This window comes from Bubalus bubalis, chromosome 19 (assembly GCF_019923935.1).
Source record: "Bubalus bubalis isolate 160015118507 breed Murrah chromosome 19, NDDB_SH_1, whole genome shotgun sequence".
Taxonomy (NCBI): domain Eukaryota; kingdom Metazoa; phylum Chordata; class Mammalia; order Artiodactyla; family Bovidae; genus Bubalus; species Bubalus bubalis.
The window spans coordinates 39642969-39655404 of NC_059175.1; the positions used below are offsets into that span (position 1 = coordinate 39642969).

General features: G+C 41.4%; 1 protein-coding gene across 3 annotated transcripts in view; it reads left to right on the top strand.

Annotated features, from left to right (window-relative positions):
* Positions 1-12436, top strand: part of SLC45A2 (solute carrier family 45 member 2) — a 38613-nt gene that overhangs the window by 12643 nt on the left and 13534 nt on the right. For all 3 annotated transcript variants that reach the window (XM_006071884.3, XM_044932649.1, XM_006071882.3), the window contains one exon: positions 8775-9100. In XM_006071884.3, coding sequence (XP_006071946.1) covers positions 8775-9100 — 326 coding nt within the window. The remainder of the gene's footprint in view (positions 1-8774; positions 9101-12436) is intronic.

Sequence of the window (12436 nt, forward strand, 5' to 3'; positions counted from 1 at the left end):
TTAGATTCCTTGTTCCTGACACTCTCCCAGTTTCCCATTTTACCTGTTACATGTTGTGTTAGTCACCCAGTCATATCCGACTCTCTGTGACACTGTGGATTGATTGTAGCCTGCCAGACTTCTCTGTCTGTGGAATTCTCTAGGCAAGAATACTGGAATGGGTTGCCATTCCCTTCTCCATGGATCTTCCTGACCAGGGATTGAACCTGGGCCTCCTGCATCGCTGGCAGATTCTTTACCATCTGAGCCACCAGGGAAGCCCTTTACTTATTATAGTTGTAGATTACAGAAAGAAATAATACATATTTCTGTATGCTTGGACTTCTTCCAGGAGGAACCATTGTTTAAGCTATATCGTTAGATATGAAATACACTGCTGAGCCATTCATTCCAGGGGGTTGGCTCTGGTGTGAGTTTGACATCACAGCCTGGCTCTGTCAGGCTAGGACAAGAGCCAGCTGGACCCTTCTTTTTGCAGAGGCTGGTTATCTAATGTGGTGGCAGATGCCTTTGAGATGCCCCAGCTTATCATATGGCCAATAGCCTGGGGACTGACTCTAAGAGCCCCAGGAAGGCTGATGTTGGCAGTAGAGATAAATGTAATCTTGATGTAAATGTGGGAGCTGATGTTAGCCTTTGTTGCACCTTTGATGACTAGACTTTGTTTAGGAGACTATTTTGAAGATAAAATCCTTAGTTTAAATGGAGGATGTTAAAAGGAAAGCTTTCAGTAAATTCCTACAGCCCTCTGCTGGGCCTCATCAGATCTGAAGGTGTGAATAGATAAATGTTTCCATCCAGAGTTTTAAGATGCTGCCTAGTAGAAATGGCATCCCACTTCAGTATTCTTGCCTGGAGAATCCCATGGATAGAGGAGCCTGGTGGACTACAGTCCATAGGGTTGCAAAGAGTTGGACACTACTAAAGCAACTTAGCATTCAGCATGGCCCCACTATTTAGCAAGGCATACTGTTATAACTTTTAGCTGTGTCCCGCAGTAGTGCTGAGACAAATGAATTAGTTTTGCTTGTTTTGTTTTTTCCCCTTTCCTGAGAGAAGAGAGGATTGGAAATTTTTTTAAGATACTTGTAGCATGTTTTACTTAACTGATTAGTGGAGGAACTGATTGGGAAGACAAAGAGTTTCCCCAAGTTCTTTCAGGATAAATTGTGTGTGTGTGTGTGTTTAGCAAAAGAAAAAAAATGCTAGATTAGATACAAATCTGATTAACATTCTACAAGGTAATATAACTGTAGCTCTTCTGTAATAGTCCTACCAAGTTATGAAAATATGGTTACAAACCTTATTAATGTTTGCAAATTATCCTGAGTTTTACAGGATTGTACATCATTGCGCTTCATCAGTTGTGGCTTGTTGGTCAATGACAACGAAGTCTCATTCCCAAGAATATCAGATGAGGGTAGTGCAGGTTGCTTAGAAATTGCTCTATCCCCTGAGTGCTCAAAAAGTGATATTTGGACTAACAGGGGTGGATTGGCACTGGGGAGCTTGAAAGGAATGCAGAGCCTTGGGTTCTACTGCCATCTTTAAAATCAGAACTTAGGCTATAGACTTCTCTGGTGGCTCAGACGGTCAAGTGTCTGCCTATAATTTGGGACACCTGGGTTCAATCCCTGTGTCAGGAAGATCTCCTGGAGAAGGAAATGGCAACCCACTTCTGTCTTCTTGCCTGGAAAATCCCATGGATGGAGGAGCCTGTTAGGCGACAGTCCATGAGGTCGCAAAGAGTCGGATATGACTGAGTGACTTCACTTCACTTCACATGCTATAGATTGAATGTTTGTGTCCCCCTCAGAATCCATATGTTGAAAACCTCATGCCTAATGTAATGCTGTTGAACACAGAGTGCCTGATGAACCATGGATGGAGGTTCGTGACATTGTACAGGAAACAGGAATCAAGACCATCCCCAAGAAAAAAAAATGCAGAAAAGCAAAATGGCTGCCTGAGGAGGTCTTACAAATAGCTGTGAAAAGAAGAGAAGCCCGGAGAAAAGGAAAGATATACTCGTTTGAATGCAGAGTTCCAAAGAATAGCAAGGAGAGATAAGAAAGCCTTCCTCAGTGATCAATGCAAAGAAATAGAGGAAAACAATAGAATGGGAAAGACTAGAGATCTCTACAAGAAAATTAGAGACACCAAGGGAACATTTAATTCAAAGATGGGCTCAATAAAGGACAGAAATGGTATGGATCTAACAGAAGCAGAAGATATTAAGAAGAGGTGGCAAGAATACACAGACGTGTACGAAGAAGATCTTCAAGACCCAGATAATCATGATGGTGTGATCACTCACCTAGAGCCAGACATCCTGGAATGTCAAGTGGGCCTTAGGAAGCATCACTACGAACAAAGCTAGTGGAGGTGATGGAATTCCAGTTGAGTTATTTCAAATCCTGAAAGATGATGCTGTGAAAGTGCTGCACTCAATAGGCAGCAAATTTGGAAAACTCAGCAGTGGCCACAGGACTGGAAAAGGTCAGTTTTCATTCCAATCCCAAAGAAAGGCAATGCCAAAGAATGTTCAAACTGCCACACAATTGTACTCGCCTCCCACGCTAGTAAAGTAATGCTCAAAATTCTCCAAGCCAGGCTTCAGCAACTCGTGAACCATGAACTTCCTGATGTTCAAGCTGGTTTTAGAAAAGGCAGAGGAACCAGAGATCAAATTGCTAACATCTGCTGGACCATTGAAAAAGCAAGGGAGTTTCAGAAAAACATCTATTTCTGCTTTATTGACTATGCCAAAGCCTTTGACTGTGTGGATCACAAGAAACTGTGGAAAATTCTGAAAGAGATGGGAATACCAGACCACCTGACCTGCCTCTTGAGAGACCTGTATGCAGGTCAGTAAGCAACAGTTAGAACTGGCCATGGAACCACAGACTGGTTCCAAATAGGAAAAGGAGTCCGTCAAGGCTGTATATTGTCACCCTGCTTATTTAACTTATATGCAGAGTACATCATGAGCAACACTGGGCTGGATGAAGCCCAGGCTGGAATCAAGATTGCTGGGAAAAATATCAATAACCTCAGATATGCAGATGACACCATCCTTATGGCAGAAAGTGAAGAGGAACTAAAGAGCCTCTTAATGAAAGTGAAAGAGGAGGGAGAACAAGTTGGTTTAAAGCTCAACATTCAGAAAACTAAGATCATGGCATCTGGTCCCATCACTTCATGGCAAATAGATGGGGAAACAGTGGAAACAGTGGCTGATTTTATTTTTGGGGGCTCCAAAATCACTGCAGATGGTGACTGCAGTCATGAAATTAAAAGACACTTACTCCTTGGAAGGAAAGTTATGACCAACCTAGATAGCATATTCAAAAGCAGACACATTACTTTGCCAACAAAGATCTGTCTAGTCAAGGCTATGGTTTTTCCAGTAGTCATGCATGAATGTGAGAGTTGGACTATAAAGAAAGCTGAGTGCCAAAGAATTGATGCTTTTGAACTGTGGTGTTGGAGAAGACTCTTGAAAGTCCTTTGGACTGCAAGGAGATCCAACCAGTCTATCCTAAAGGAGATCAGTCTTGGGTGTTCATTGGAGGGACTGATGCTGAAGCTGAAACTCCAATACTTTGGCCACCTGATGTGAAGAGCTGACTCATTTGAAAAGACCCTGATGCTGGGAAAGATTGAGGGCGGGAAGAGAAGGGGACGACAGAGGATGAGATGGTTGGGTGGCATCACCGACTCAATGGACATGGGTTTGGGTGAACTCCAGGAGTTGGTGATGAACAGGGAGGCCTGGCATGCTGCAGTTCATGGGGTCGCAAAGAGTCGGACATGACTGAGCGACTGAACTGAACTGAACTGAATGTGATACTGTTAGAAGATGGAGCCTTTAGAAGGTGATTAGGTCATGAAGGCTCATGAACAGAGTTAGTGCCCTTAGAAAAGTTGCCCAAACTAGTTCCTTTGCCACTTATGCCAAGTTAGTGGTGACAGTTAGAAGATGGCTGTCAATGAGGAAGTAGGTCCTCACCAGACCACATCTGCTGGCACCTTGATCTTGCATTCCCCAGTCTCCAGAACTGTCAGAATAAGTGTCTGGTATTTATAAGTCATGAAGGTTATGGTATATTTGTTATAGCAGCTGGAACAGACTAAGACAACCTGTGTCATGACAAGGCATCGTGTGATTCCTGTGCACATTAACGTTTAAGAAGCCCTGCTTTATAATGAGATTTTTAAGAAATAAGGCCCTTTTAAATAGTTTTTGCTCTTTCCAGATTTGAGATACTTATTTTTTCCACAACAGTTGCCATAGGCCACACTTAGTCTTAGTACTCAGAGTGATCCCCTGATTCTAGTCACTGGGCCTAGAATGATTAAGTCCTTTCGGCCAGCTCCAGGCAGCTGTCAGTTTCTCCTGCCTCTGAGCAAGGCTTTGGGATTAAGGTTTCTGTAGGAAGTCAGTAGCGCACTCCATTTGAAACCTGGTTCCCTGGTGGCTCAGATGGTAAAGGATCGACCTGCAATGCAGGAGACCTGGGTTCAATCCCTGGGTCAGGAAGATCCCCTGGAGGAGGGCATGGCTACCCACTCCAGTATTCTTGTCTGGAGAATCCCATGGACAGAGGATGAGCTACAGTCCATAGGGTCGCAAAGAGTCAGACACGACTGAGGGACAACACTTCCTGCTTCCTTCCTTCTGCTGCTATCTGTGGTATTGCTTTATATGTATTGTCACATTAACCCTCGCAAGACCCATATAAAGAGGCATCACTACACCCACTTTCAGAGAAGTGCCCAAGGTCACATGGTTAGAAAACACACAAGTGGGCATTGATATCAGCATAATTATAAACCCTCCCTTCTATGTGTTCTCCTGTCACCCACTGCAGCCTGCAGTTCTCTTATCTAATTCAACTAGACCAGCTGCAAACATCCTTCCACCTCTAAAATCTCTGGATTCCTTGATTTAGTGAACTCTTAGGAGCTTCATTGCTAATTAAGAATTCTATAATAATTAGTAATAATAAACTCATCAAAGCTCCTCTATTCTGTTTGAATATCTAGCTCACAGTTCTCTATTTGTTACAGTTTTTATTTTTTTAAGTAGCTGTTTGTTTCGGAGAAGGCAATGGCACCCCACTCCAGTACTCTTGCCTGGAAAATCCCATGGACGGAGGAGCCTGGTAGGCTGCAGTCCATGGGGTCGCTAGGAGTCAAACATGACTAAGCGACTTCACTTTCACTTTTCACTTTCATGCATTGGAGAAGGAAATGGCAACCCACTCCAGTGTTCTTGCCTGGAGAATCCCAGGGATGGGGGGCCTGGTGGGCTGCTGTATCTGGGGTCACACAGAGTCGGACACGACTGACGCGACTTAGCAGCAGCAGCTGTTTGTTTATCTGCTTCTTCTCCTTGGAACTATCTTCTGGGGAGGGAAGAATGGAGTTGCTGTGTCTTATTTATGTTTATATCCCCAGAAGCTAGTAGAGGTTTTCTGTATAAATTTAATACTCAAATATTTATTGAAGTACATGACGTGGGTAGACATAAAACTAGACTAGGAAACCCTCCAATTGCAGCAGTCAAGTGTTCAAGTCAGTATCTAATATAATCCACCTTTATGATTATATCCATATATTTATATTCATAAAATAAAACCAACATTCTATTTGCACAGTGGAAGGTTTATTTCACACATCAGTTCTTTCAAATGGGCAGGGGTTTTCTGCTCTGTATTTCCTCTGCTCAGTGGAAAAGTAAATTTGAAGAAAAGAGGCATACACGATAGGAGACCTTAATGGCAGTATAACAACTATTGATCTAGTCACAAATGGTAGTTTTGAGAAACGAATATATAAGTTTTGCATAGGATCAATTAAGATCAAGGGTTCTCAGTTGGTGCCCATTTGTCCCCCTGGGGGACATTAGACAATGTCAGGAGACATTCGTGTCTGTTGACTAGTGGAGAGGTTGTACTGGCATCGCATGGAGGAGGCCAGATATGTTGCAAAACATCCTACAATGCACAGAACAGCCTCCAACAAAGACTTCAGTTCAGTTCAGTTCAGTCGCTCAGTCGTGTCCGACTCTTTGCAACCCCATGAATCGCAGCACGCCAGGCCTCCCTGTCTATCACCCACTCCCAGAGTTCACCCAGACTCACGTCCATCAAGTCAGTGATGCCATCCAGTCATCTCATCCTCTGTTGTCCCCTTCTCCTCCTGCTCCCAATCCCTCCCAGCATCAGAGTCTTTTCCAATGAGTCAACTCTTCACATGAGGTGGCCAAAGTACTATCCATCCCCAAAATGTCAGTCATGCTGGGACTGAGAAACTCTGGTCTAGACAGACCCTCCAATAGAGCTAGGCTTTTAGTACATTTTGTTTGGTTGACTGCTTGGCTCAGCACAGACATCCTTGGCATCTCCATGATTGAATAAAGAGCATCACTGTCTAATGGTGATCCATCGCATCACATGTCCCAGAACTGCCCCCTGAACCAGCAACAATGTAACCACCTCCAGGGCTTCCCTTTCTTCCTGGAGCCTACCAGGGGCCTACCATCCAAACAGGTCACTCTATGTACCATTTATCTGTTTAAATACATGCACCTCACCCATAACTAGACTACATATTCCTTGCTAGCAGAGAACATATGTTTTTTTCATTGTAACCCATTGGCCTCTGTTTCCCATAATTCTGCCTTAAAATGCTTTGTCACTCAGAGCATGACAATGATGCGCTTGGAATTCAGTGGTTAAACATTTGTTCATCTGTAAATACTCTCTATGGTAAATTGCAATTAGACAAAATGTGAGGTGACTAGAATCATCCATTCTTCCAACATTCTGGATAAATTAGGATTCATATTACCTGGCATTCAGATTTGTGTTCCCGGGATCAGGGTTTAGGTAAGTTTAAATGTTTAGGGTTTGAGAGAGAATTCCTTAAGCTCTGTTTTATTCCTTAATTCTCTGATTTGTGAGAACATTGTCTTTTTTAGGTTTTTTTAAAAATTTTATTTATTTGGCTCCACCAGGTTTTAGTTGCGGCTTGAAGGATCTTCGATCTTCTTTGCAGCATGTGGGATCTTTTAGCTGCAACTTGCAAATTCTTAGTTGTGGCACGTGGGTTCTAGTTCCCTGACCAGGGATCGGACCCAGGCTCCCTACACTGGGAGAGGGGAGTCTTAGCCACTGGACCACCAGGGAAGTCCCAGGATGTTGTCTTTACCTGGCAGATACAATGGAGACTTCACTAACACAAGAAAAAGAAAAACAAACACAAAGCTGATCTGACTAGGTAGATAGATATTTCTCTTTGGTAAGACAGGATGGAAGGTTGATGTTTAAAGGTATTTGCAGGAGGATCGGCCCTACACTTCGTTGTAGGTAGATGTGTTTGGCATCCCTCTGCTTAATCCCCTGGACATACTCCAACCCCATGGTATGCTCCCGCTGCAGCCCAGCACTCTCGGATGTCACTGGTGCCGATGGCCAGGCAGACCATCTGAGGAGCACTTACTGCTTCAATATTGAGACCTGCAATAGCTTGTCTGTACCAGAGCACTTGCTTTTTAAAACAGGAACCCCAAAGAATGAATCACTAATGGCAGAATTTCAAATGTTAGGCTGTAAGGGCAGGATCCTTTTTGAGAAATCCCTTCTCAATGTCCCTCAGATCACTCTGTCTTTACGTGTAAGCAGATAAGGCAAGCACCAGAAAGACTTCAGGTCAGGATCCTGGGACAGGATAACAAGATTTTTAAAAATTCATATTTAGGGATTTACCTGGTGGTACAGTGGCTAAGACTCCATCCTCCCAATGCAAGGGACCTGGATGAAGGAACGAGATCCCACAGGCCAGAGCTAAAGAGTTCAAATGCTGCAATTAAAGAACCCGCATGCCACAGTGAAGACTGAAGATCCCAGGTGTTGAAACTAAGACATAGCACAGCCAAATAAACAAATAAATATTTTAAAATTCATATTTAAATTTTTGTTTTTATTTTTTCTGTGGCTATCAACTGGTACCAAGTACCTTTAGCTTTTGTTTTCTATTTTGTTTTATTGAAGTATAGTTGATTTATAATGTTTCAGGTATACAGCAAAGTGGTTCAGTTATACAGATGCTTTTTCAGGTTCTTTTTCATTATAAGTTATTACAAAATATTGAATATAGTTCCCTGTGCTATATAGTAGGTCCTTGTTTTTTATCTCTTTTATATGTAGTAGTGTGTATCTGTTAATCCCAAACTCCTAACTTATTCCCCCAAGTCACACCTTTAACTTGTCATAGGGGAAAGAAGAGAGATTCCAAGGCTGTTTGATCTTTGCAAACTTGTGTCACCCTAAGAAACTTATTAATAGATCAATGACAATGCAATAATTATATTTTATTGCAATCAGGAACTAGGGCTCTTAGGGCCAGGAGTTTTAATTCTTAAGCCATGTTGAGAGTACAGTTTAGAAAATCATGGGACTTCAGATGGTGGCAATATTTACTAAGTGCTTACTATGTGTCTAGCATATTACTTTTTTAAAAAAAATCATAATCCCCATATTATGAATGAGGAAGTTCAAGTTCACAGCAAGTGTATACTAGAGCCAGGCCTTGAACCCACACATCCAGCCCAGGTGTCTTAGCCTCTCCCTGTGTTACTTCTCCAATTATAACCAGGCTACCTCTGCTGTCCTCAGGGAACTTTCCCACTGAAGTAGAGGGCCTGCACATGATGAGAGAGAAGACAGTTCTAATTAATGCTAATACAGCTCCTTCTTTCTTTGCAGGTTTGGGAGGTGCTCTTGGTTACCTTTTGGGTGCCATTGACTGGGCCCACTTGGAACTGGGAAGACTGCTGGGCACGGAATTCCAGGTCATGTTCTTCTTCTCCTCGCTGGTGCTCACTTTGTGTTTTATTATCCATCTGTGCAGTATCCCTGAAGCCCCACTTACAGATGTTGCAAAGGACATTCCCCCACAGCAAGCCCCCCAGGACCTTGCCTTGTCATCAGACAAAATGTATGAGTATGGGTCTATTGAGAAAGTAAAAAATGGTTATGTAAACCAAGAGTTGGTGCTGCAGGGAGGAAAAACCAAAAACCCTGCTGAACAGGTAAAGATGCAAGTTCTTTTTTATTTACCCAGGAAAAATACTCTTGTTCTTTCCTTGTGTTCGTTCTTTTAACATTAATCCTTGTCTTTGTTTTGCTTGATTATTTGATGTAAAGAGTTTTGTTATCCTCAGATTGAAATTTTGTGAATCTACCAATTGAATCTGCAAATGCCCAGTAGCTATTATCCCTTGGAATTAAAACTTTGCACCTAATAGAAAAATGTGTGCATTTCCCTCTTGTCCTTCTGCCTCTGACTCTTTGAAGACCATCAAATCAGGGAAGATGAAGCTGGCTGTAAAATGTTAGGCCATAAGATAAGCCTGGAATTATCCATCCTCAGGCTAGATTAAGATTATAAATTTGTTATTCCAAATAGCAGCATCCCCAGTTGGCAACTGGAGGAACTAAGAGGCTATTGGGATGGAGCCTTCATTTTATTTTGATCATACAGTGAATAGAGAAAATAGGAGAATCTAGGCCTCCATAGACCTGCTGAGACCTTGGGGCTCCAGACTGCCTGTGGGAAAACCTTTATACTCCCTGCTGGTATCGGGTAGGATGGAGCCCCCTTGCTCTGTGGTTCTGCAAGGCAGCAGCATGGGATTCATGGAATAGCTACACAATGGAAGCCATTTGATCATTAGATGTGTGTGTTTTTGAAACTTTATTTAAGACATACTATATCAGATAGAACACTCATATATATACAAAATGAATGTTTTTTCCCATTCCCTGAGAGAAGAGAGGATTGAAAATTTGCCATAAAGGATATTTACAGATGGACAACTGTTTAACCATGAAATTCCAAAAAGACAGCATCCTTATCATGCCCTGAGTGACAAAGCATTTTAAGGTGGAATTAAAGGAAACAGTGGCCAATGGGTTGCGATGAAAAAACACATATATTCTCTGCCCGCAAAGAATATATAATTATGGGGGATGTGCATATATTTAAACAGATCAATGGCACATACAGTGACCCGTTTGGATGGTAGATGCCCTGGTAGGCTTAAGGAAGCAGGGGAAGGCCTGGAGGTGGTCACACTGTTGCAGGTTCAGAGGGCAGTTCTAGGACATGTGATGAGACTAGATCACCTCACCATTAGACAGCGATGCTCTCTATTCAATCATGGAGATGCCAAGGATGCCAGAGGTCATTTGCAGAACCAAGTATTTAGCCGTGAAGAATTTTCCACAATGGGGACTGTGGGAAAAGCTACACAGACACAGAGAAAAAAACAGAAAGGATATACACCCAAAATGCTCATTGAAATTATTGTCTTTGTGTGGTGGGCTAACAGGTGGTCTTCATTTTCTTTTCTAAACCTTTCAGTGTATTCAACATTTCTGTAATAGACATGTATTACTTTGAAAATAAAGAAAAAGTAATGTCAGGGTTAAAGGAATAAAACCAGACAGAGTTTACTTAAGATAAGTAGATACGATAGATTATGCCTGCCTCTTTGCCCTCTTTGCATTGACTGGCTCTCAAAGAGTCACCCAACAGAGGCCGTCTAAGTCTGCCCCGAGGCTGTTGTGATGACTGAATGAAATCAAGTGTGTGGAAGTCTTTTGAAAGGCATAAAACCCCCTATACCATTGGGAGAAGAAATGCATCAAATACAATTAACTTGTACCAGCATATGCCACATGCACAACACTGTAGGCTCTGAATGCTTCTATTATGTGACAAAAAAATAAAAGAAAAACTACATAGGGGAAAAAAACCCAGTAATATATCTTAGGCTCAAGGTCAAGCACCGACGGCTATTCCAATAGTGCATCTGGGGAGCTTCCCGCTGAGCAGTGGGCATCTCCACAGTGTCAGGTCCTACCTATTCTTGTTTGTCAAAGACATTACTTTCCAAAATGAGGGTGGCTGTGCAATTTGAGAACTGGGATTTTTTTTTTTAATGGCAAGAGGCCTAAATTATTTCATTGTTCAAACTGGATACCATAAAAATCCATCTCTATTTCCTCCCCACCATTAGTTGCTCCCTTCAACATTTAGTCTCCTTCTGAGGGTACTTTTGTGCAGTTCTGTCTCCCCCTTATGGCTCTGTTCATTTTTCATTTATAGATCCATCATGACCCAATCTCCAGTTGACAAATGCATGCAGTAAAACAACTCCCGACAGCTCAAAATCATTGCAAGGGCTTTACTAAGGGAACTGATGAGGTAGTGAATAAGATGCTAGCTGAATATTTATATTCACAGCTTTTACAGAAAGGCATAATTTTGAAGCTTTTATTTATTTTGGGGAGAAAGGAAAAAATTAGGTTAACAATGAAAGCAGGCTGAAATTATATATAAGGCCAAAGCATAAATTAATATTTGAAATGAGGCTGAATACTTACTGGTCAGATTCACTTTTTAAATTTTTGGAAAGAAGAGAAAGAAATTAAAGATGAATCACTTAATCTGAGATATGAAAATCAGGCTGTTATTCCTCAGTCTATACCATTAATTGTTTCTTCCTGTAGTCAAGGGAAAAAGTAATAGTTCTACATTGGATTTCTGCTACGGTCACCATTTATTTAGACAAATACCATGTGCTACATGCAGAAAATATTTTTTTCCTTACTCCATAGTAATGTCTATGCATGTTTTTTTTTTTAATACTGAGTAAGTATAAAAAGTCAGTGGAGTCATGGTCATTAGGTTAAATACTATAAAATCCATGAAATAAAAAATCAACTTGTACAACAACCCTACAATGAGTGAATATAATTTCCTGCATCAAAGAAGTAAAAAGCATTATCATAGAAGATTAAGAGTTATAAAACAATTTTCTCTTATAGTTAAAATGGAAAAATCTTGGGAGACTATCTTGTAAATAAACTAGCTAAGATCCAATTTTATTATGTCAAGATTCAGAACAAATAGAAATCAGACAGAAAGAAAGACCCATCACCCTACCATGGTTAATGTTTTCTGTCTCAGTGTCTTCAGGGCAGCTGATTTCTTAATATTCCCGAGATATTTTTCTTCTCTCATATGACAAGCTATTAAAGGCTGTTTCTTTTACTTCAAAACAGTTGTGTCAATAGTTCAATTTTTTTCATTCTTTCAAAGCTACTGACACCAATAAATTATAGTCTCTGGTTTTAACATAATTCAAGTCTAGGTTAAAGAATTGGGGGGCATATGTATTCATCTTACATGTGTCTAGTTTTGTGCGTATGTGTATGTTCTACAATGTTCTCACTTCTGACTAGACTTAGGGCTCATTTACACATGTTGACTGATGGCAGGATCCAGAGAAATAAACCAGGGGGAGGTACCTGACCCAGAGCAGGGAGCTGATTGGCTCGATGTAGTAATTTTCTACTGC